This window comes from Penicillium vulpinum (genome assembly GCF_028829585.1).
Source record: "Penicillium vulpinum strain IBT 29486 chromosome Unknown utg000004l_segment0_segment0, whole genome shotgun sequence".
In the NCBI taxonomy this organism is placed as follows: Eukaryota; Fungi; Ascomycota; class Eurotiomycetes; order Eurotiales; family Aspergillaceae; genus Penicillium; species Penicillium vulpinum.
In genome coordinates, this window is record NW_026643244.1 from 6,670,194 (window position 1) to 6,693,094 (window position 22,901).

General features: G+C 46.8%; 13 protein-coding genes across 13 annotated transcripts; 8 read left to right on the forward strand and 5 right to left on the reverse strand.

Annotated features, from left to right (window-relative positions):
* Positions 1-2,433: 2,433 nt before the first annotated feature.
* Positions 2,434-2,953, forward strand: N7479_011041 (uncharacterized protein; the record flags this gene model as incomplete). The annotated part of the gene is made up of 2 exons (XM_057258732.1): positions 2,434-2,508; positions 2,573-2,953. The coding sequence occupies 2 exons, from the start codon at positions 2,434-2,436 to the stop codon at positions 2,951-2,953; spliced, it is 456 nt and encodes a 151-aa protein (XP_057106190.1).
* An 83-nt stretch (positions 2,954-3,036) lies between these two features.
* N7479_011042 (uncharacterized protein) lies at positions 3,037-4,231 on the reverse strand (the record flags this gene model as incomplete). Its single annotated transcript, XM_057258733.1, has 4 exons — positions 3,037-3,054; positions 3,182-3,905; positions 3,964-4,009; positions 4,072-4,231. The coding sequence occupies 4 exons, from the start codon at positions 4,229-4,231 to the stop codon at positions 3,037-3,039; spliced, it is 948 nt and encodes a 315-aa protein (XP_057106191.1).
* Positions 4,232-4,616: 385 nt separating this feature from the next.
* On the reverse strand, positions 4,617-5,101 carry N7479_011043 (transcription initiation factor IIA subunit gamma; the record flags this gene model as incomplete). The annotated part of the gene is made up of 3 exons (XM_057258734.1): positions 4,617-4,763; positions 4,856-5,003; positions 5,061-5,101. The coding sequence occupies 3 exons, from the start codon at positions 5,099-5,101 to the stop codon at positions 4,617-4,619; spliced, it is 336 nt and encodes a 111-aa protein (XP_057106192.1).
* A 307-nt stretch (positions 5,102-5,408) lies between these two features.
* On the forward strand, positions 5,409-5,774 carry N7479_011044 (uncharacterized protein; the record flags this gene model as incomplete). The annotated part of the gene is made up of 2 exons (XM_057258735.1): positions 5,409-5,412; positions 5,521-5,774. The coding sequence occupies 2 exons, from the start codon at positions 5,409-5,411 to the stop codon at positions 5,772-5,774; spliced, it is 258 nt and encodes an 85-aa protein (XP_057106193.1).
* A 928-nt stretch (positions 5,775-6,702) lies between these two features.
* Positions 6,703-8,653, reverse strand: N7479_011045 (hexokinase family protein; the record flags this gene model as incomplete). Its single annotated transcript, XM_057258736.1, has 2 exons — positions 6,703-7,924; positions 8,013-8,653. 2 exons carry the CDS (start codon positions 8,651-8,653, stop codon positions 6,703-6,705), a joined length of 1,863 nt encoding a protein of 620 aa, XP_057106194.1.
* Positions 8,654-10,792: 2,139 nt separating this feature from the next.
* N7479_011046 (GILT family protein) lies at positions 10,793-11,818 on the forward strand (the record flags this gene model as incomplete). The annotated part of the gene is made up of 2 exons (XM_057258737.1): positions 10,793-11,208; positions 11,296-11,818. 2 exons carry the CDS (start codon positions 10,793-10,795, stop codon positions 11,816-11,818), a joined length of 939 nt encoding a protein of 312 aa, XP_057106195.1.
* A 201-nt stretch (positions 11,819-12,019) lies between these two features.
* N7479_011047 (uncharacterized protein) lies at positions 12,020-12,211 on the forward strand (the record flags this gene model as incomplete). The annotated part of the gene is given in 2 exon segments (XM_057258738.1): positions 12,020-12,119; positions 12,132-12,211. 2 exon segments carry the CDS (start codon positions 12,020-12,022, stop codon positions 12,209-12,211), a joined length of 180 nt encoding a protein of 59 aa, XP_057106196.1.
* A 17-nt stretch (positions 12,212-12,228) lies between these two features.
* N7479_011048 (uncharacterized protein) lies at positions 12,229-13,346 on the forward strand (the record flags this gene model as incomplete). Its single annotated transcript, XM_057258739.1, has 3 exons — positions 12,229-12,259; positions 12,346-12,720; positions 12,778-13,346. The coding sequence occupies 3 exons, from the start codon at positions 12,229-12,231 to the stop codon at positions 13,344-13,346; spliced, it is 975 nt and encodes a 324-aa protein (XP_057106197.1).
* A 464-nt stretch (positions 13,347-13,810) lies between these two features.
* Positions 13,811-15,733, forward strand: N7479_011049 (uncharacterized protein; the record flags this gene model as incomplete). Its single annotated transcript, XM_057258740.1, has 4 exons — positions 13,811-14,189; positions 14,261-14,916; positions 14,971-15,038; positions 15,097-15,733. 4 exons carry the CDS (start codon positions 13,811-13,813, stop codon positions 15,731-15,733), a joined length of 1,740 nt encoding a protein of 579 aa, XP_057106198.1.
* A 536-nt stretch (positions 15,734-16,269) lies between these two features.
* On the reverse strand, positions 16,270-17,973 carry N7479_011050 (putative isoamyl alcohol oxidase; the record flags this gene model as incomplete). The annotated part of the gene is made up of 1 exon (XM_057258741.1): positions 16,270-17,973. The coding sequence occupies one exon, from the start codon at positions 17,971-17,973 to the stop codon at positions 16,270-16,272; it is 1,704 nt and encodes a 567-aa protein (XP_057106199.1).
* Positions 17,974-18,958: 985 nt separating this feature from the next.
* Positions 18,959-19,838, reverse strand: N7479_011051 (aminoglycoside phosphotransferase family protein; the record flags this gene model as incomplete). Its single annotated transcript, XM_057258742.1, has 2 exons — positions 18,959-19,378; positions 19,413-19,838. The coding sequence occupies 2 exons, from the start codon at positions 19,836-19,838 to the stop codon at positions 18,959-18,961; spliced, it is 846 nt and encodes a 281-aa protein (XP_057106200.1).
* Positions 19,839-20,475: 637 nt separating this feature from the next.
* Positions 20,476-21,710, forward strand: N7479_011052 (uncharacterized protein; the record flags this gene model as incomplete). Its single annotated transcript, XM_057258743.1, has 5 exons — positions 20,476-20,671; positions 20,721-20,788; positions 20,839-21,218; positions 21,273-21,337; positions 21,388-21,710. 5 exons carry the CDS (start codon positions 20,476-20,478, stop codon positions 21,708-21,710), a joined length of 1,032 nt encoding a protein of 343 aa, XP_057106201.1.
* A 618-nt stretch (positions 21,711-22,328) lies between these two features.
* On the forward strand, positions 22,329-22,846 carry N7479_011053 (uncharacterized protein; the record flags this gene model as incomplete). Its single annotated transcript, XM_057258744.1, has 2 exons — positions 22,329-22,765; positions 22,831-22,846. 2 exons carry the CDS (start codon positions 22,329-22,331, stop codon positions 22,844-22,846), a joined length of 453 nt encoding a protein of 150 aa, XP_057106202.1.
* Positions 22,847-22,901: the final 55 nt, after the last annotated feature.

Consider the following 22,901-nt stretch of genomic DNA (forward strand, 5'->3'; position numbering starts at 1 on the left):
AAGAGTACGAACCTGCTAATTGATTGCCCAGGTGACCTCTCACCCTCCCATGTATAGCACAATTTCGAGCGTTTAGTGGTCGCCCTTTGTGTACAAACATCCAACAGGAATGGATCCTCAACGCACGGAAATACATTCCCGGACAAAATAGTAATGCTTTAATTTTCCAGTGAGTCTAATAGCCGGGAATGTCAGCCAATCTCCAGGTTCAGGAGACCACTTTATCGAAACTGGCCGATGCGCCAATAGTATATCGTGTTCATGTAGGCATCGGATCGTTTGGTCCAACACTATGTACAGATCTAGAAGAACCTTGCATTGCTAGGACCATGTTGTACAATGAATACCACTTCTGAGCCTGGTACTCTTCTTCTGACGTTTAGTAGGATATTACTCCATATACGTTGGATACCTCAAAGATAATAGGATTCAATAGATGTTTAAATTGAGATCTCGTATATATACCGATGGGAGTATATTTAGGCTATTCATAGGTTCCCTCGGGCTTAGCTCAAGGGTCAAGGTTTCTCTATCCCTGCGGTTATATTCAAGTTAGGGCTTAACTCTGTTTGTCTAGATGAAACACCCAACAACAATTATACCTGAAATGGAGAGATTGTAGCAAAATGGCTTGAATTGGTTCTTATAACCTTCCACCTTCAAATTGATTCTATTAGAATGCGTAACGCATAAAACTTGTGCGAAGCTCAACTAATCTTTACGAGCTCTCTGACTTGGCATTGCTCCGATGCAAGGGAGAAGCGCGAATAAAAACGCGCCAACCATTCCCGAGCCTCGCAGCCACCCGCAAGGTGCTCTTTTGTTTCGATTGAATTGACAGTATTTCTGGAATCTCTTAGGGAGTTATTATTATAGCGAAACAAAGAAAATGCGTAACAAAGGAAACTGAGTCGAGGAACCTGTTTCATTTCAGAATTGCCAATGTGGCTGGAACTTTGCATGCGATGATATTCTACTTGTGCTAATATGGAAAAGGAGTAATAATTGCCTTAGTTCTCTCTGGGATTGTGTATATATACTTGACATGCAAGACCAGGCCTACCAAATATACCGGGATCGGAGCTATTACTCCGAATTTTAGCACATATCTAACCCTGAATGATGAGGTAATTTGTAGGATCACCCCTGTCAGTGACAAATTGATGCTCGAAACGGCTACAAAATGAGTGATCTGCGATGCATCCTTGGAAGAAATGTCTAAAATTGCTTGCCGGGAACCGGGTGGATATTAACGCCCGGTTTCCGAGACAAAGACAAAGGAAACGAGGCAAAGGGACATTCCAATTAAGCCAGTGAGCTTAGCATGAAAAAGGAAAAAAGTCAATTCTCCCCGGAGCTAGGGACAAGGAATTCCGTTTCCCGCGAGCCTCCAAGACCACAGGGTTCATTCATGCATACATCCGACCCGACAAACGGGGATTTAAGGGATCGGCGGCTATCTACTATTGAAATATCCTGTACACTGGGGAAAACGGTATATGCAAAACTTTAAAAGTGAGATTGGTCTCTAATCCGGAAATGGAAAGAGGACACGAAGAATGAGAGGCATATGTTTCGAACACGAGGGTTTTCTTTGCTTCTTCTCCCCTTTACCCCTTTGGTCTAGGCTGCTTTCCGCTCGATCCACTGAGGGTCAAATACCTAATCTGCATGGGTCTCCAACGTTGGCATATCTTCCCTGCAGCCTGCAGGTTATGCTTGCCGCTTGTAATGCCCATCTGCTGTATTGCATCCGATGAGTTGCAGCAGATCGTGGGTATATCGTCTGCATACAGAGATATAGATACCCGTAGAAACGATCTCAGGTAACACTTGAATTCCCAGTAAGAGCCCGAATCGTCCAAGCATTCACAACTTTTTGCTTAAAGCCAATCCCACGCAATCTAGACCCCTAGGGAGGACCCACTACTGCCGCCAGGGGAGTGAACTGCCAGATTGGTGTCCTGCCGAGCCTGTCATCATGTCCATGCCAAAGGTACGGATGTCGCCTAGTTCAACCCGGGCGAGACTGTGGATCGATTTGTCCTTGACACACCGGGAATAGTATAGATGTGCATACTGCGGCTGCCGGTGATCTTTACTCCGTACACACTCATATATGTACTGTCGCCCTGTCTTTTGGCTCTTTCTTTAAGCACGCCTCAATGGTGTAAAATAGCTACAATCTTTTTCTTTTTCTGTTCCTTTTCCTTTCTTTGGGTGTTGCCATTCCCAGTCTCTCGTTTCGCCTTGTCACTCGTTGTATAGTTTTTGTTTCACCTCCAAGCGTTGCCTTTATTATTTTAATTTCCTTGTTCGCATTCAAGGACATCCTAGCTGGAATAGCCATTGTTCCAAGCTTGCGAACTGTCTAGCTCTTTATAAGAGTTCTTTATCCACCGATCAGAACCTCCAAAACGCCATCAATCCAACATGGAATGCTTTCGGCAAATTTTCCGGTGCCTGAAGGCGCCTCTGAGACGCGAAAAGGGAAAGATTATTGAAATCGTGAGTCGAATATAAAAGGGGGGTTGTCGTTGCGGAGACGGTTGCTAACAAATTTGTAAAACAGGGTCCTCCCACTAACTTCCGAAAAGAAGAATTGCCTACTTATTTCTCTGATGCCGAGTCAGTTCTCTCGCCCATCCAGAATTCGACAGAACGATCAGATCTGACCAATCAATCACAGGACGCTCACGTCCCAGGACAGCCACACAACGACTGTGGAGAAGGACGGAACGATGATCGAAATGGTATCTCTACCGCCATCGACGAAGAGCAAGGTGCGGGCCCATGTTCGAAAGATGAGCATGAGATTGTCAACCGCCTCCGAGAGCGGGTGAAGTTATCCCGATGGTGGAAATCAAACCCAGCTGCAGGTCATGAAACCAAGGCCCCGGCTGAATCGATCAAGATGGAGGAAATGCAAAATACCGAATTGGCATGTTCATAAGGAGATTATGGGTTGGTACAATGGGTACATGGATGGTCACACCAAGAATGTTGGCACTTCATTGTGCCGGGATTTTTTTGGATCTAGATTGTTCCCTCCGCCTATTACAGGTGATTGTCTTGTAGAAGGTTCCCTGGAATCATAGATAGAGTTGTTTATCCGAGATGACTCTGGTAGTTCATCAATGTCATCAAAAAGCGATTGAACCCGTGATTTATACGCGCTCACTTTGGGTCTCCCATGCGCCTGCTTTACTTTTGCTTTTGACGTAGATGTGCTTTGTGTGTTATATCGCTGCGGGGTTCGCGATGTTGTCTGATCGTGAGCCCAAATTTCTTGTAAAGCGGCATTTGTTCTGTTGGGCGGTGGTAACACGGCTGACTGGGTTTCTAGTTCAAGATCGTCATCATCATCCGAGCCCGAGGCCGTCTCTTCATCCAGTTCGATGCTTTGAACTTCTGATGCTCTTGGTAGCGCAGTCACACTCCCGATACTGTTCACCCGGGCTCGTCCAGTACCTAAAGTAGGAGCCTGTCCAAAGCCCGCAGCAGCTCTGGTAGAGGACTTGGGGGCGTGAACGCCTGCCAAGGATCGTATTTTTCGTGGGCTTGTCATGAGATCGTGAAGATGGGTTCCAGCCCATCTCTCATCATCCTCATCCTCATCTTTCTCCTCGACTCCTCTATCTTCTATTGACACGAGTCCGGCTTTTTGTCGCTCCCTGAGCGCTTCGATCTCTCTTTTCCGTTGAACTTCATTGGGAAGTGGGGTACGGCCGTCTGTAGGCCTCTCAATTTCTGCTATTCTGGCTGCATTTTCGGCTTTCACTTCCTTTCTCCGTCGCAGATACTCCGCATGATGTAGATGTTGAGTAAATGTTTGCGCAACGGCGTAGAACTCGTCTTCGACCATGGCCCAGCCATCATCGTGTTGAATTCCTTCAATCAAAAATCTATAAAGTGTCTATTAGTGACTTTTTCTGTTTGCGCAGTATCTGGTTGTGATCGTACTCTTCGGAGGGACAGCGTTTGATCGGGGAGGTCGGCGGGCTTTGGGCTGTATAGAGTAGTAATTAGATTCTGTATTTTAGTCACAAATACCTCAAAAACAAAACTTACAGGATCTGAAAAGATCCCGCCTGGGGGGAGAAACTCGAGGGTTTTTGGGAGTGACGTCGCGATCAGGACTGGGTTCCGTTTTCACGCGCTTCCGCGGCGTTGACGCTTTTTTCGCAGGGATACTATTCTCGGCGCGAAGCCAGGGCAATGTCCTGGGCATATTTCAAGAGAATACAGAATCAAATCAAGATGTCACCTAGGTGGTGTCGAGATCTCAGGGAAAGATTACAATGAGGGAAAGAGAGCTGCTGATAGGCATCCATGGCCGATAAGATGACCTCGGGAGGTCACCCGCATTCCGCGCAACACAAAACCTTCAATTTGAAGCTTCACTACGGAGTAGAAAACCTGCGAGTATGAACCTCATTCTTTTGGGTATCTAAATCCATTTATGACATTGGTAATGCAAGATGAAAAGAACTGAGACTGCCTCAAACGCCCCGTGCAGGATATATCACCGAAAGGACTGCCGGTAGAACGCCGATTCAACCATTTGAGGGAAACAAAAAAAGAACGCCAGTATCTCTACCCATGCAAGGGTCTGCTTACACCTCGCCAGGCCGCTTGCTGTTGCAGCTCACGATCTTCACCTTGTCCGCGGACACAGTTGTCTGGTTATCCAGCTTGAAAGAAACATCCTTGATCAGGAAGGTCCAGACTTCGTCGCAGAATCGGTAGGTGTCCAGGTGGCCCTAAAAGCGATGGAAAAATGTACTTGTTAGCTTTGTTAAACTATGGCCCATCTGGGCAAGGGTGTTTTCTGAACCGGAATGACTTGACTTACCTTGAAGGTCAGTCTGGCCCGAACTTTGTCCGCCAAGACTTCAGTGACAATCTTGTCAAAGGTCCCAAGGATCTTCATGGCCAGCTGGGGCTCGATACGGCCTTCATTGATCAGGTCATCAAGAGTGTCGGTGAGGGAGAGCCCGAGGCTAGAGGTTCACTGAGTCAGTTTTGGAGCTTTTGGTTTGCTTCATCGGATATATTACCTGCTGCCGCGGTAAAGCTCATAGTAAGCTACGGATGCCATTCTAAGATGGAATAATGGCAGACTCGTCGAAAGGGTATCAGAGGAGTGAGTACAAGGGCAAGTTCATGATCGCCGGCCGAATCGCGGGGGACGGGCGGCAGCACGTGATTTTCTTATAGTCACGTGGATATCCTTATCCTGAATTGCGTCAGTGTAAGACGAATTGAATATGTCTGAACATATCTTTTGGCCCTACAAACTTCCCAGTGAGCAAAAACAAGCTCGAGAACCACTGCAGCATGGGCATAAAGGGCTTAGGGTCTCAATCCCTTTTGAGTAGAACATTATCCAGTCAATTGCATGTTACATGTGTACGACCCTTATCAACAACCTTGTTCAGAGCATCAAAAGCTCAAGGTCTGTCAATCTCGTCCAAAAAGCTCATGTTAGAGCTAACATATATTGCTCTGGAACTACAGATTCCCAAGGTCACCAAAATTTTGAGTCCAAGCAACAGAAAAGCAACCAGCCATCTGAGAACTCCTCGAACCAAGAAAACAAGCGCCACACGCCCCCATCCAAGGCCAAAACCGTCTCCCAAGCCGATGCCGAACTTCGCGAGCGGCTCGAACAAATGTCTGGAGGAGGAGGAGCCTCTGGAATTGAATACGAAGACGGCAAACCGAATGCAATGAAGCGCGGCGTGCGAAACAACATGTTCCGATTAATTTGAAGCAACCCTCAACATCAATATATCACAAGAACAAGCATCCATCTCAAATGTCTCGGATATATATCCGAGTGAGGACTCATGTCCTGCAATGCAGGCTTGGCTCCAGATGCCAAGACACGTGGGGAAATAATGTTCTCTCTCGTTTTCTTCCGGCCCCGGGAGCCCCGGGAGTTAGGTACGTACCTCCATCAAGACCAGACTTATTGAACTTTGTTTCCAACAACATGGACAAGGATTACCAGGTTTGACTTCGGTCGAGTTTGTCTAATTATTATCCCGAATATGTGCACATGACGTTTCTCTTAAGGATAAACCGTCATGCATAAATAGAATGCATTCCGCTCTTCGGGTGTTCCTGCATTCTCCGGTTACGATTCCTGAGGTGGGGCCGTCCAATAAGTCACGATGGCTGTGAACTTGTTTTATTGGCTTTGAAATTGTTGGAATATTGTTGGACATATATCATTGGAAAGCTCTTATTTCATGGCTGGGAGCGAGTTCATTGTAATGCACTGGGTCTTGGAAAGAAGTGCAGTGCATGCACGTCCTGTCAATGATCAGAACAGGGCCTCATAGGCCAATGCCGTGTTTTGATCGGCGGTGAACTCTCGCTTACAGAGTTGAATTTCGACAGGAAAAACCATAAGACCATAAACATAGCAAACCGTATCATGGTCGAGAATTGGACTGGTTTAAATCCGATGAAAACGTAGATCAACGAAATTACCACCGTCCAAAATAGGATCATAGTGGCAGAAATCAAATCTCATTTCTATGTCGTGAGCCCCAAGTTGAATTTAAAACAAAAAACAGGCATTATCCCATGAACACCTAATTTCGAACCATTTTCGCATTGCTGAATTCCGCCCAAGGAAAAAGAAGAAGGAGAAAAAAAAATCAGATGCTTCCTGACGTTTCAAAGAAAAGCTCATTTCCGTACAACCATGCCAGCCAAAACACCAGCGCCGATGACACCACCGTCGGAGGCTTCCCGTAAGAAGACCGATTTCCCACCTCGTTGCGGACCAGTTCGCATGATAAGGCGATCAATATATTGCTGGCACATTTCCTTGAATTGCGGGTAATGTTGGATAACACCACCAGTGTAAGCCACTACGAGCTCTTCAGGACCGGACTGCCAATCTATTGGCGTAGGATCGATGACAGGGACAACATGTTCCTGGGCTGTGTGGCTCATAGCGATAGCCGCAGCGGCCGGAGCACCAACGAAGTCAGTGATGATGTCGCCATTGCTATGTGGTGAAGCAGGATTCTCCGGTGAGCTGCTGTTACTGTCTTCCTTCAGCTCGATCTCGCGAGCACAGGCTAGAAGCCCGACCACCGCAGCAGCGATCAGCCCAGCTGATCGTCTCTGTACTGTGTGGGCGATCTTTCGGAATGCGCCCGCGGCTAGGGCATCCCAGCGCCAGTCACTGCTTTCTGGTGGAGGGAGGGATTTGTTTAAGGAGTTAGCGAGGTCATGATCAGATCTGGCTTTGGCGACAACGTCGGAGATGTACATTGTTGTCAGGGCGTATTCTTGGATGAGATTTGCAGGTAGGGAGCGTTTCGATAATTCAGCGACTGTTGTGAGATAGTCAAATAGGATCAAGCGAATTAGTTCACCAATGTAGCGGCCTCCAGTCATGTATTCGAAGGGCTGGAAGCCTGGGCGTGCACAGGCCTGGTCCAGCTCGACGTCCCATTTTGTGGTTATGTTGAGCTCCTTGAGTGGTAAGGCAGCACCAGAAATAGTCAACTCAGTGTTAACAATAGTCTCCACGGCGCTGGGTTCCATTATGTTCACAGTCTTGGCTTTCGATTCGCTCAGTTCACTGAGCTTCATTGGGATGGTTGCGTTACAGCCAGTGCCCACAATGATGCCCATAGCGACTCTGCTGTTTGGTAGAGATTTGACTTTGTATGCAAGGGAAGCTAGTGTGGCCACCGTATCGTTGGTGATAGCTTGGATTTTCAGTTTTGGTAATGCGAAAAGCTTTCGACGCTTGGTTGAAGGTTCGTCTTCATCATCGGGTCGCCTTGTGTGCTTTTCATACCCATTCAGAAGGATTTGGCCAAGATTGAGATTTGATGAGATAGCGAAACCTTTCCCCGTCGGCATTAATGTGGCTTCTGCCAATGATTCTTGCCTAGACTTAATTAGTACAAAATTTACTCAAAAGAACCTCCATAATCCGAGAATCCTAGCAGCACAAGCACAAAAAGGAAGGGACTCACATGATGGGGAAGCTGAATGTGATTCCCATATCTAATTCGGCTGGGATATCCTTCTTAGTGGCATCCGATGATAGACTCTCCGCTATCACCTCCGCAATGCAATCACCGATCCAAGAAAAGAGGTCCTCAGCCTTATCCCTATTTAGATGGTCTTGAATAGGCCAAGCTCGTTCCAGCGTGCGCTTCACCCGCTGGCGTTGAGCTTTCCGGATGGTGTCCTGTGACCTCTCCGTGGCATCTGTCGGTCGAACATCGGAATCCACGGCTTCTCCGAGCAACTCGATAAAAGCGACTCGAAGGTTACTACCTCCTACATCGATTGCTAGATAGCGACCAGTTTCTTGCCCAGTAGGAAGCCGAGTCACGGGTGTTGGCAAAAATTGCTCGTCCGACGTCAGGGCAAGGTTGCGGTATGTGGTGGAAAAGCGCCGGGCCAGTTTGTACAGCACAGCCTCATCCAGGGTCATGGAAATTGGTGATAAAAACTCTTCCAATTTTTGATGATATGCCAGATATTCTTGTTGAACGGCGTTTAATTCCAAACTGATATCTTCATGTTCCTCATCTTCAATCAAATCACCATGCATGAGGTCGAGGTCCTCGTCATCCTTCTTGAACAATTGTGAGTTGACCGAAGCCATGATAGAAGATGGAAGATGAAAGGTATATCCCAAATTTAAAAAAAGAAATAAGAAAAAAGAAAAAAGAAAAAGAAGTCCCCTCCAAAAGGCCGAATGAAAATACCAGGTTAACAAAATGACCTGACAGAGCCGCTATGTCAATAGTGACGTGTAAGGGTCTGGATTGTTTAGGAATAGAGACAAGGCACCATATCCTTAAAATCTTTGAATTGTGGAGAAAAGCTACCGAGGGAGCTAATCCAATGCCCAGAAGGCTAGTAATATGTTAGCGAGGTTGCAATAAAAAGAAGGGAACATTTTGGTGACGCGGTCTGCAGGTCGATAATCCGGGCTGCGGGGGAAAACAGAAAAACACGATGATCATGCCAGAAGGGGGTACCAAACCTCCATCTTCTGTGTTTTACCTACCCTCCAAATTTTGGTATGTACTATACACTGATTGTGATTATCACCTCGAAATAGTATTTCTGAGGGATTTGGGAAGGGGATGATAGACTATATACGGGGGGGGGGGGTTATCTTTGGGCTAGGGAAATATCCCTAGATGCCCTGAGGGAGTTGGTGAAGAATGGAAGTATAGAACTCCCTGCTTAAGAATTAAAACACAATAGAAAAAGCAAAAGAAGCAACAAAAAGAGAGATAGGAATTGTTTTATACCTTTTGTGTGTTTTGGTCCAAATAGGTAATTGTAGCCCAGGGAAGAACAGCTCTGAGGAAAAAAAAAAAGTGTCAAAAGTGTTAAAAGTGGGGGAAGATCATTCCTATCAGATCCAATATGATCAGAAGCTTAGAAATCTAGAAGTTAGACAATGATTATAAGCTTGAAAAGTTCTAAGAAAGAAAAGAGTAAATATATAAAAGATGAGATGCGACCATCGGAAGGCACGAGGCGATGTGACGCTGTTCGGGACAAGTTGAGCATCCCGGTAGTTGGCTTTCTATTGGAGAAAAACTCTACACTCCGTACTTGAGAGAGATTTAATCTCCCCTCATTTGATATCTTTGCTAAATTATCAACTCTTAAAGTCTATGTAACCCTACTTTAAAAGCCCATATTATATCCGGCTAATGCCCTTCCCTACTTTAAGTAGAGATTATCCTTAAGCCAAGCCCAATTTCTCCGTCCTTGGCGGTGTCAGGATTAGACGAAACACACGAGCCTATTGGGCGTTTGAAAGCGGCGAGCTCCAATTGGAGACTAATATGTATACTCCATACAGGATCTCTTTACGACAAGGAACATTTTGAGTGGGGTCAAAAGTTTCTGGCTTGGAAAAAACGTAAAGTAACGCCAAAAGTATTGTGCTCCAATGTTGTTATTCGTTCAATACGAGGCTCGCCTAAGTTCAATATACTTACTCGTGGCACTCGCGTGGTGATCGGGCCGGACATACCCGTATCCAGACAAGGCGCATCTTGCGATGTTTTGATCCAACGGGAATGAACCCGTTCGCATGGGGTCTCGATCGTTCGCTAGCACCCGCCACATCAGGCTGTCAGATCTCACTGGAGCCAGTCCAAACCTGCCTTAATTTGGGGTTGGCCGGACTTAAGTATCTACCTACCGGCAAACAGTTCGGTGATTCTGGGGTTTGGCATAATTCTACTCCGTATCATAAAATCCATTAATGAAGGTTTCATGGACGAGCCTCAAAGCACGCGATTCCAAGCCATTATGCACGGTCTGTCCATAGACCATACCTAATAAAGCCCAGTGCTTCTAGCCTTAGGTCCATTTGAAACCTAAGATAGTCGATGCCCCATCCAAATCACCTCCGAAGTCGGAGCGCAGCCTAATCTGATGTGTGCACGGATACATCGTATGGCCTTGACCAACATATGTGATGTGGAGGATTCATAGCACCACATTTAAGCATTTAGGGGGGGGAACTAGGTCCTGTCTTCCAGCTAAAACAATGGCAAATAATAAGATTCGCAGGGCTGCATCCTTAGTTAACAATAATGGCCGGCCATGGAAGGCTCACCTGATAGTACATATGTACCTTCTTAACTGGCAGGCTTGGGAAATATATTATGTAATAGTCTTGGCAAACCTTGGAAGGTTCCCAGGATGGGGCAAGCTCCGGACTCTCCACATGATCTTATCAAGACAACGTCACTTTTGATTTTACCCCATCATGGAGGAACTACCGATCCACTCCAAGGAGGGATATAGGGATACTTTTGAGCCTGCAAACAATCCTGATCGTCGTGCGCATCCTACATCAACCACCTATTTGTGCCGAATCGGTGTCATCGCATTGCTGTTGATCGGCTGCCTTTCTCTTCTAAGGCCGTCTTTCTCACACTGTAATGGCATAGCTCGACAGACGGAGAGCTATAAAGCTGAGGTCCAGGAAGGGGATGACACCTATCTACAACTGGGACGCTTTGCTTCTGATGCACATAGAACACTTGAGCAAACTAAGATCCCACTGGAGGCTCATATCATGAGCAAATGCCCAGATGCCCAGGACTGCTTACAAAAACTGGTCCTACCAGCCATGGAAAAAATCAGTGACAAGGTGGACTTCAAGCTATCTTTTATTGCCAGGTGAGTATCAAATCAGATGTCGAGAGCAACTGGTGTTATCCCATTCCAGACTCCTTAATAAATATTTGGCTAATATTATAATAACAGCGTATCTAAAGTTAATGAAGAGATAGCGTGCAAGCATGGCCCGGGTGAATGCATCGGCGACATGCTTATGCTGTGTGCGGCCAACCTCCCTTTCCCTCCCGCTGCGGACGAAGCGTCTCTTCCATCTCAGTACCCCCGGACCCCCATTATCCGGTCGCTAGGATTTGCAAATTGTCTGATCAATGACTTCGCCCGGATTCCAGACCGCGAATTTGTCCACCAGTGTGCAATGGAACATGGTATTGACTTTGATGCGTTGAACAAGTGTGCAAGCCAGCAGAGCGATGACCCGAACGATGGCAATGACGGCAGACCACCGCTCAGTGGCATAGCGCTGCTACGCGAAAGCGCTCTGCGTGGTGAACAACTCGGTGTCAAGATTAGTTGCACAGTTCGTCTGGATGATGCTGTCTGGTGCATCCGCGATAGCAATGAATGGAAGGACTGTGCCCAGAATGGAGAAGGCAGCCAACCCTCAGCCCTGGTCGATCAAGTTGAAAAGCTCTGGGAGGAGAGAAACTGAGTTCTAGATGGATAATTCCCCGTTAATACCCTGCATTTATACCCACACGACAGGACATGAGACTCGATCAATGCCACTGATGATCCCTTGCACGTTATCATATTGCACCCGCACTATAGGCATTTCCCGCATTCAAATCTGGCCCTTAAGCTATGCCTTCCCAAAATGAAAACCCCTTTTCGGTAACCCTGACTCTACATTATGCGTTGGAGACAATGTTCCACTAGCCGTAGTCGACAAACAATCCCTATTGACCGAGTCACGCGCAGTCTGGTCATCTATCTATTTCCTTGCCATTGTTGTATTTGATCAGATCTCAGCGTTCCTTCCTTCTCCTTCCTAATTCACCCTTCCAGCCATCTTTATCAACACTGCGTGGTTATCGTTCTTTAACCGCACGGAAATTCACAATGCCGCCATCTTCTCATCCCAAACAGCGCGGTAGGTTACTTCCAGCGTTAAGCCCATAGATATTCAACTCCAATACCATAATATCATTATGCTAACAATTGAAATGGCTTTTTTAGAGACCCAGCGCGTCATGTCGCGTGGGGTGCGTGCTAAGGAGGACAGCTTGTATCTCAAGTGGAGTGTGGTGATGAATCCAAGCGAGCTACTACGGGAGCTTGTTGGCAACCGCGAGCATGCCCGAGCCCTCTTCCATGGACTGAGGCGCCAGGTCAAGTCTATCCGCAACCGCTCGCAGTCCTACGATGATGGCCAGGTCACAATCTATGACCGTGTTCTCCTTCGTCTCTATGACGAGGGACACACTATGCAACACTATGGTCTCCTCGAATTTTACCTGGCCGAGTATCTGGGGACTAAGACTTGTCGCTCGGAGGATGAGAACAAATCGGTCATTGCTGCTCATTTTGCTGCCCAGCGCATCCTAGACAGTGGTCTGTCGTTGCGCTTTGATGGAATTTATCTCTATGTGTGCTAACATAATCTACTAGGCCCTATTCCAAAAATCCCGACCATTGAAGCCGATACAGCGGAAGGTACCATCGAAGATATTAAGGCCAGCCATTCGCCACAGAGCTCTGGCGCATCAAACTCACACCACATCGACAAGCTGATCCAGGTGTACCAGAAGGCCAAGGCCGACTATTACATCCTTGAGGTCACCGAGAGCCACCGCGAGCGAACCAACAGCGTCCGATTCCTCCGTGACACTGCCGAGAATCTCCTGCGATACATGAAGTCAGTCGACAAAGACCACGATTTGATTCCTGAAATCGAAAATATCATTCAGGTCAGCCAGGCGCACGCAAATCAACTCGCCGGCGGCCGCAAACGTAAGTTTGAGCACACAGACAACGATTCGAGGGGTAGCCCAAGCCTCAGCCCCAACCGACCCTACGGATACTACGGAGACCACCGCGGAGGATCTAGCCGTTGGGACAGATATGTCCCCGAGAATGACACATGGGACCATAGCCATAAGGGTGGATGGGACCATAGCCATGTCAACAGAAGAATCGGATGGGGTAGTCGTGTCTTCGACTCCTACCGTCCTTCTTAGGCTCACTGCGGGACCTGAGCTCCTGGTCGGAGGATACCTTCTGAATTATGGTGGCCATTTCTCCGCTGCTGCTCGGGAAAAGTACACACCCGCATGTCCTAGAACAATCAGTCTCAAATCTAAACATCAACACAATTTGACAAGTACGCATCCTCCTACTTGTAGAACATTTGACAGTGGTTGTTGAAGTATAAAATGCCAGCCCATGGTCGTTAATAGAACTAAGCTCCACGCTAAGCTACTCTCATCTTAGCGCTAATTATGAATCCACGTGTATTGATGACATAATCCACCCTAGAAGATGCCCTGGTGATCAGCATCGGTCACCCGGTCTCGCGAATCGAGGGGGTTATTACTATTTTACTTTATTCGATCTCAGAGAAGAGGTAATATCTGATCTAATGGAGATGATATCTCAACTATCAGGCTCCTAGGACGACTCCAAACTGTGTCTTCCCCAAGAAATGGCAGACGTTAATCCCTCCGTCGCGAGAAATAATGCATCTTCCCCCAGCTCCAGCGCATCCTCAAACCCACGATTTACGCCGGTCTCGTATGGCTCAGACGAAGACCATCCAGTGCCAGGGCCTGCAAAATCCCCCACAGGCCCATTGCGACTGCAAACCAACTTCGATGACCACCTGGATGTCGGCGACCCTCTATCCGATTTTGAGAATGATGGTGACTATAACACCCGAGAGCGGTTCGAGGGTAAACTGCTACACAGTGGCTTAGGCCCAAGATACACACCGGAGGAGGAGAATGAAGTAGTGAGGAGGTTTGATCGGAAGCTGGTCCCGTTTCTGGCCCTTCTTTACTTGCTCTCCTTCTTGGACCGCTCGAGTATGTTTGGTTATTCCACACAGCGGAATGTTTCCCGTATCATTGCAAGTGTATACTGATTATTTACCCAGACATTGGAAATGCAAAGATAGCAGGACTCACAGACGATCTACAACTTTCATCTTCGCAATATGAATGGCTACTTACTGCTTTTTACATTACTTACATTCTCTTCGAATGGATGACGCTGATGTACCGTGTTGTTCCCGCGCATATTTATATCTCTCTATGTGTATGTGGATGGGGACTTGTCGCATCATTCCAGTGTCTAGCTACTTCTTTTTGGGGGCTACTTGTTCTCCGGGCGTTGCTCGGAATCACTGAGGCGGCTTTTGCCCCAGGTGTTCCGTTTTACCTGTCTTTGTTCTATCGCAGGCATGAGCTGGCTTTCCGTAATGGACTGTTTATCTCAGCGGCACCACTTGCGACATCTTTTGCTAGCAGCCTGGCCTACTTGATTGTCAAGTTCAGCAGTGACGGCCCCATCTCACCGTGGCGAACTCTGTTCCTCGTGGAGGGGTTCCCGAGCGTGATTGTTGCGGTATTTGCTTGGTTCCTGATTCCGGACTCCCCCGGTAAGGCTCGATTCCTGAGTTGTCGCCAGAGGGTAGTAGCTCAGCAGCGTGTCGAGGAGAGCACAGCGGACTATCATCAATCATATGGAAATCGATTTAATTGGAGAGAGATCTTGAAGACTGCAGCAGATCCTAAGGCTTATATGGCTGCCGTGAGTGTTATCTCTATTTAGGGTTTTACAAAGGTTCTAACACGTTTATCACAGTTTATGTTCTTTAGTTGTAACGTTGCTTTCAGCTCAATGCCTGTCTTCTTGCCCACTATCATTAAAGAGTATGTCCTGCACCGATATCCATTCTTAATCTCGATAGCCAACTTACGTCTCTGACAGCATGGGGTATTCCTCCTTACAATCCCAAGCCCTCTCAGCACCTCCCTATCTCGTCGCCTTCATTGTAGTCCTCCTCACCGCATACGCATCAGATCGCAGCCGTTCTCGAAGCTCATATTTGATAGCCCACGCCCTCATTTCATCACTCGCTTACTTAGCGATCGCAGCAACGGGCTATTTCCACTTACACCTGCCACAATGGCTTCACATATCCATCCGATACATCTGCGTCTACCCTGCTACAGCCGGGTTCTTCTCCGCAATCACCCTCATCATCACATGGTCAATGGATAACCGTGTTGAAAAGGAGGGCAAGGGTGCGAGCATTGCCATTCTCAATATCATCGGACAGTGTGGACCCCTACTCGGGACGAGACTGTATCCCGAGACTGATGGGCCGTGGTATGTTCGAGGCATGGCTACTTGCTCATTTTTCATGGTTGTTGTTGCCGTCTTGGCGGTAGGACTGCGGATTCTTTTACAGCGGATGAATCGGGCGGTTGCGGAAACAACTTATACTATCGTACAGGCTGGTCCTATTGATCAAGGTGAAGAGCGGGATGTGCTTATGGGTGGTGGGAGGAGGGATGATTTGGAACATTCTACTGGAGATAGAAGGCTTGTCTATATCATATAAATAGTTGATACAGTAAATAATAACCGCTTGAAGTTCCTTAGTTTGGCGAGGTAAATCTATTAGTGTTGTATTATAGCCCCCTCCTACTTATACATGTAATGCTTGGGAGTATAGTGCCTGTGTATGTATGTATGTAACGCAAGGATAGTTAACCTCTTACACAGTCTAATCATGTTTTTTTTGGTAGTCTTCTTGGATATTCTTTTTAGATGTCCTATTGTTAGATATTTTCTCCCAAGTTTTATAGCTACATAGAAAGATAAAACGGCAGAAGGCCAACGAACCTACAAACTCCAGCTTTTGCCACTCTGCCGTATTATTGCCCTAGAAAAGCCTATATGAAGTGATATATGAGGCTAGACAAGCATCAGAGAATGACGCCTACACAGAAGACGAGCGCCAACAGTGAGCCTAGCATCCCTCCCGGGGATGAGGGGGAATGCAAGAGTAAGAAATGAACCACAAAGACACTGATGAAGGCGAGGAATTCATAGTAGCAGAGTCTGTATATGGTGTATATTCCGCGTTTCTTGGTATCAAAGAAGCGCGGCAAAGGACGAATCGGCAATCTGCGACTCATTCCAGCCGACACACTTCCAGCAACTCAATAAATCTTTGGGGTCATATCTGTTCTTAATTGTCACCAGTTTCTCATAGTTATCACCCCACCACGCCTCGACCCAATTGGCCGTGAACGGGTTGGCCTCATTGCTATACGCACCACTGCCAGGGGTAATTCCCTCGATAACGGCCGTCATGTTCTGAATTGACTCAATTTTCTGTCTCCGAGAGGGAAGGGTAGCGTTCCACTCCCAGGAAGCGCCAGACCCCAACTCCCAGATAGCCTCACGCCAGGCGGGAGAAGCACTGGTCGATCCTTCGGTGTAGTTGTACAACACTGGCCCGACGACCGGGATGTAGGGAGTCTGGCCCAATGATTGGATAGTTGAGAAGTAATTCATGAGGTTCGTGCGGCCCTCAAGGGTCTTGAAGATGGAACGGGGGATCAGTCGACTTCCGGGAAAGCGAGTGACGCCGACAGCGACGGAGCTGGTCTTGACATATTTCTCGTAAAATGGGTACCAAGAAGTGAACTCTTCGATGGTGGCGGAGCCCCCGTTTGCTTTGGCGTAGGTGATTACGCTTGCCAGAGAGGCCTTGGCTTGATTGATGGAGAGGAAAGGAGAGATATTGACGAGGGTGTTACCGGTGATATGACCACCCCATCCTTCCTGTCCCCATTTGAGGGTGTTGTTAACGACGATCTCCATAAATGGAAGCATGTTGGTCGAGTTGCTGGGGAATTTGATGTTGGCAGCGACAAAGCGGATAGTAGGTTCCACATGGTGAGTGCTTTCGAGGACTACGCCAAAGGTTCCGCCACCACCACCGCGGAGGGCCCAGAAGAGGTCGGGGTTCTGGAATTCGTTGGCAGTACGGTACACCCCATCTGGGGTAACGACCTTGAACTCGAGGACACGGTCAACACCGAGACCGTACACGGGGCTCAAGATGGAATGGCCGCCGTTTTGTACCCAACCACCTGAGACACCGACGGTGGATGAATAGCCGCCGATTATAGTTACGTTGTTTTTATGTGCAAACTCGTACGCCTCGTCGAAGTTGACTCCGGCACCGACGGTGATAGCTTTATACCTGCGAGCGGTATTTTTGGAACCGCAGGGAGTGAAGTCTGGGTTATAGTGCATAGATCGCAGGTTTCGCGTCCAAAGGGATAACGTGTCACGGCCACTGCTGCGGGTGAGGTAATCATGGCCACTATTTTTGATGACGAGCTTTTTGCCGGAGCAGTTGGAGAACTTGAAAGCTCCAATCACATCCCTTGCACTCTGCACTTCAAGATAATGAGATGGTAGATTACCCTGTCGGCAGGTGGCATTCACAAACGCTAGAGGATCCATGGGATTGCTGCTGTCGAGGAGGCACTGATCACTAGGATCGGACGCCCACATCTCATCCTGGTTGTTCATGTAGCCATTGGGAGAATTCGTTCTTAGCCATGGATCCGCATAGTTCACCTGGATGGTAGTGCAGGCAGCATTGTCGCGAGCCACCGGTTTCCCATTATAGCTGGAGAAGCAGGGCAAGGAGAAAGGAGTGAGATACTGGACGCGTCCTCCAACTGTTGCATTGAAGTCATCCAGAGTGCATGCGCCCTTTCCAGTAACAGTAGAGCTCAGTAACCCCAGTAGGACCAGCCCCGATAACTTGGCCAACATTCTTGGGCCGAAGAGAAGAATGAGAATAGCAAAAAAGCAATACCAAGGTAGAAATATCAACTGAGCCAGGAATAAGACAGACTAAGACACACTAGGATTCACTAAGATTCACTAAGAAAAGGTACGCGAAACCCATTAAAGGTCTTAATTGCATAACTATATTACGCCGGTTTCGGTAAAAGATCACCGAAATATCTACTCCGTACATATTTAGCGGATAATTAGTTACATTCAAGCAATTAAATTCTATAATCAAGAAAGGAATATATTGTATAGTGAATATATAATGTGTGATTGATCCATCACTAGTCCTTTCTCCATACTGGAGTCGCTAAATAATTTTAGTGAAATAATGTATATATATAACCCGCCTTAACAATCCATGTAATGGCGATGTCTGTGAATAACTAACTTTGATAGGCAAAGCTGCTTTTCTTCTTCCATGGCTCTCTTTCATTTTGCCGCCCCTTATTCATTTCCAGTGTCCAGTGAAACAAGCTGACACGGAAGATCTTATGAGGGACTGTACCATCTTACTAAGGACGCTTCTCTGTCTTCGGAGAACTGTCACTCCAGGACCGAGGATAGTTGGAGGGATGGTTGAATAATCATACCTGTGCAGCGTCTATGGTCTGTTTGACAGTGTTTCATAGTGCCAATCCGGAAGGGCCAGGACTAAGAATCAAAAAGAAAGTGAGGGTTTGGGGGGCGGTGGGGGGCTGTCAATGTGGATTATGTAAAGACATTGAGTTTGGGGGTCAGTTGAGTATTGCCGAGGTGATTTATAGGATTTGAAAGGCTGAATTAAGGCTGACGGAAGCTTCGAAATGGAAACAGCTCATCTGAAATAGATGAAAGCAGCCCTTCTTGGAGCATTCCTCGCATACCAGGTTCTAGGTTGGAACATAACTTGAGATCAAAACACATCAATCCAACATTTCGTTGTGACCAACAGACACCGGGGTCAACATGGTGTTATCTCGCTCTAAAACTCAAGATCATTAAAGACAACCCGCATCATGGCACCCTCCAGCGGCAAGGGATCGATAATTTTCTCAACATATGCTGGCCAGTCGTCAATCCACTGCAGGAGGGGAAATATATGAGAGTATTCCCAGTACGAAGGATACCATCCAGCCGCTTCCCAGTCGACAAGGGCAGCTACTTCATACTCTTCTTCATTTGGGACAGAATTAACGACCTTTCGTACAAGAACATTCTCTCTGGAGAGATCCCCGTGGGTGAATATAGGTGGATGATTGCGAAGTGCCAATGGGAGGTGGCGAGCAAGATGGTCGGAGAGAAAGCTATGACAATTTGATTCGCTCCACATAGTTTTTGAGCGAAGTGCGATGGCTTTTCCAAATTCTTCTTCCGTCTGGAAAGGGCCGGTAACAGCAACGTTCTTTTCACGAGAAAAAAAAATATCTATGGGGAACGGGTCCTCTGTTGACGCTGCCATAAAACCCGGGCGATGGCAGCGCTCTCATCTGATCAAAGATGCATCGCAATTGTCCAACAATCAAATTTTTATTTGCCTCTGTGAGCGAAGACCACGCCATCCCTAGAGAAATGTTGGGGATGTATTCCATGACGATATACAGGATGTCCCGATCGCGGTACATGGCGTAGAGTCGTGGTGCTGCGATGTTGAGTCGTTTTTCAACAAAAATTAGAGCATATCCCTCATTTTCGGTCACAAGCGGGCCATATTTCACAACGTATTTGTCTCTGATTACGACCATGCGCCCACCGTAGTCTGATCTCTTAGGGAGGGTTTGTGTTGACCGTTCAATCTCATTTTGATCGGGAAGCGGCCCTGGTAATTGACCAGCATCCCGATAATAAGGAAGGGAGAAAGGCATGGTTGGATGGGCGACGTGTCAAAGAACAGAACAGTTGGCAAGTTAAGGATGCGCCCTACGAAGGTGTACACCTTTTTAGGCTACACTGAACCCCTGTTATAACGGACATATAACGAATACCCGATTTAAACGAGCTAAAACTGGTGCTTTATTTAAGAATTTTAGTAATAACGAATTTTTCTCTTTTCTACGAACTTCATTCATCATTCCCCCCATACAATTTTTTTTGTATTCAATTCAATGTATTCGTTTGAAAGAATACCATATTTATCACTCGTGGCATGCAGTAGCGTCCTTTCTCGGACTGGCATGGCAGGGTACGCTGTAACTACATAGGCATCCCCCAAGTCTACAGCAAAAAAAAAATATTTCACCGTACGCGAAACCCTACACCGGTTTAGGTAAAAGATCACTGAAATACTATATTCTACAGATCTGGATATGTTCAAGGAATTAAAATCTATAATCAAGTCTTGTGATTCCACTAATTCTACGGAGTAGTTGAAGTGATGACCTCAAGCCGAAGGTTAATCTTCTCAGTCCACCCGACCTCGGAAGGTATACACAAGAATTTCTATGATTACAGGGAAATATTCGCCCCTGTTCTTTGCTCAAACAGATTTCTATCTTTCACAATATGGCCCATGAGGTGAATACATATTGGAAAAATGTTCTCACTATCGTGCCTATTGTAGGGGCTGGTATGGCTACTATCATCTATCTGTTACGTCTCTATTGCAGACGAATGAAAGCTGTGAGTCTTCAACTGGAAGATTATCTAATGGGAGTTGGTCTAATCCTCTCCTATGGGGTTACAGCTTCTGTACTATTTAGTGAGTATTCCTCACGTCCATTCTTCGTAAGATATACTAACCATTAAAGCCGCCTTCAATGGTGTCGGCCTACCAATCAAGTCGCTCCCCAAATATGAGCGGAAGAATATTCAATTCGTATGTTATACTCATAATTAATTTGAAGAAAAATCTAACATTTTACACAGGGGACATGGATGATACAGAAGTTCTGGCCCCCATCAATGGCCTTTGTCAAGATCTCGATCGTCGTCTTTATCAAACAACTGTTTGGCTTGATCCGTGCATACGTTATTCTTTCTAACTGCCTGATTGGATTTATCGCCACGTGGGCTCTCGCTGGCCTGTTGGTTAATATCTTCCAATGCATACCGGTACAATACTACTACAATAAAGACCTTGAAGGACACTGTATGGGAGGACAAGTTCAATTCTTCCAAACCATGGGCTCGATCGCATTGATTGAAGATGTTGCCATTCTCTGCCTACCAATCCCTGTATTTTGGAAGTTACAGATCAACAATCGACAGAAAATAACATTAATCCTGGTGTTTTCCTTAGGTGGAGTGTGAGAAATCCCACCCCATAACATGATATATAGCTTCCTTCTGACGGATTGCAGTGTTTGTATCTTTAGTCTGATGCGCCTGATTGAATTCCGCCAATTCCAGGTCACTGACCTTGCGGGTTCGTTCTTATCCCAGTTCATACAATAATTCAAAACTGACATCATACAGTTTCAAGCGCCAAAGAGTCCATCTGGACTTGCCTCGAATTGGATGTGGCCGTGATTTGCGGGTGCCTCCCGTTTCTTAACCCACTCGTGAAAGGCGTCCGTAGCAAAGTGAGGAGTGATGCCTCAAAATATCATTCCCAGCCTTCTACTGGATCCAACTTCCATTCACACACGCGGGGAAACAAAGCTAATTCTCGAGAGCATCATAGTGGCTGTGGAGCAATAGTAAATTCAAATAGCCGCGAAGCTATGGTTGCAGCAAGTTGGCAGAGCTCAGATATCGAGAATAATAGGCAAAATGTGGACAGTGACATGAGTACATAGAGTAGATCCGGTGAATCTCAGAAGAAAATGAAGATTTCCCGAGTCGAATGGAACTTGACTGACCGCGAACAAAAGAATCATGTAGACGCTCTCTAGACTTGCGAAGTTCGGAGTAATAAAGCCATCGGATGAGAGACTGGCGGCTTTTTGGGGGGCATTATTTCGAGTATATCGGTAGCATAATTGCTCAGGCATCAACTGCGGCCTAAGGCCGTAACAACAGATATTATATTCGGAAACTTTTAAGCTAGGAAGTAGTAAGGATGGTCGTATTACTACTTTGCTAGGAACTATTAAATCTCCATTAGGCACAGCTTGTCGTCTCGGAGTGTGTGGTTTTGTCTGGTGATTTAGCGGGGACGAATGATGCTGAGGCCACCCACGACTGGTCCGATACTGAAGACTGGAGCGTTTTTGATATTCTCGTCTGTCTTTAGGTTTAGGCGGCCTAGCTTGGTTGCGTGGGTGCGGCCGATGAGGGGGATTCCTCGACGTGCTATGATAAAAAATGGGAGGCCAAATGCGAGTGCTCGTAGTAGTGCTGAGCTATCTTTCTACCGCTATCAGCCCAACACACGATATCCTGCTATCTGCAATTCGACTTTATATCAATCAACCATGCCTCCAGGTCGAGCACAGCGCTATTACAATAAGATATCCTCTACCTTTACAGCATGGAGACGGGCCGAGCGATTCTTTGGTACTGTGAGCCATGCGAACCAGGTCCGAGAATTCAATTCAACCTCTGATATAAAGCAAAATCAATACCTGTCCTTGCGAGTCCTCACTGTGACCAGACTCGATATGGACCAGGCAGAAATTGATGATCTAGGTCTGGGAGCGGCCTACACAGACGCAGCACAGTGGCTCGCAGGATTCACACCATATACAAATTACATCCAGTCAGTCCGTTTCAACGCACCAACCCCAACCTGGCATCCGGGGAATATAGCAAGTAATGATCTTGCGAATATGACGAGCAGCCGACTCCAACAGATCCAGGTCGTCCGAAACCTAGAAGAGGAACATGGAGACGACGAGGAGACAGTCAATTTGTCCGTTATTGAACATTTGACTGCAATCACGGCGCCACAGGGTCATCTGATTTTACTAATTTCAGACATCTCTTACTTTAGAATTCTCTCACTTCAGATACTTCTCAATTTAGTATATCGTTCTAGTATTTCATCC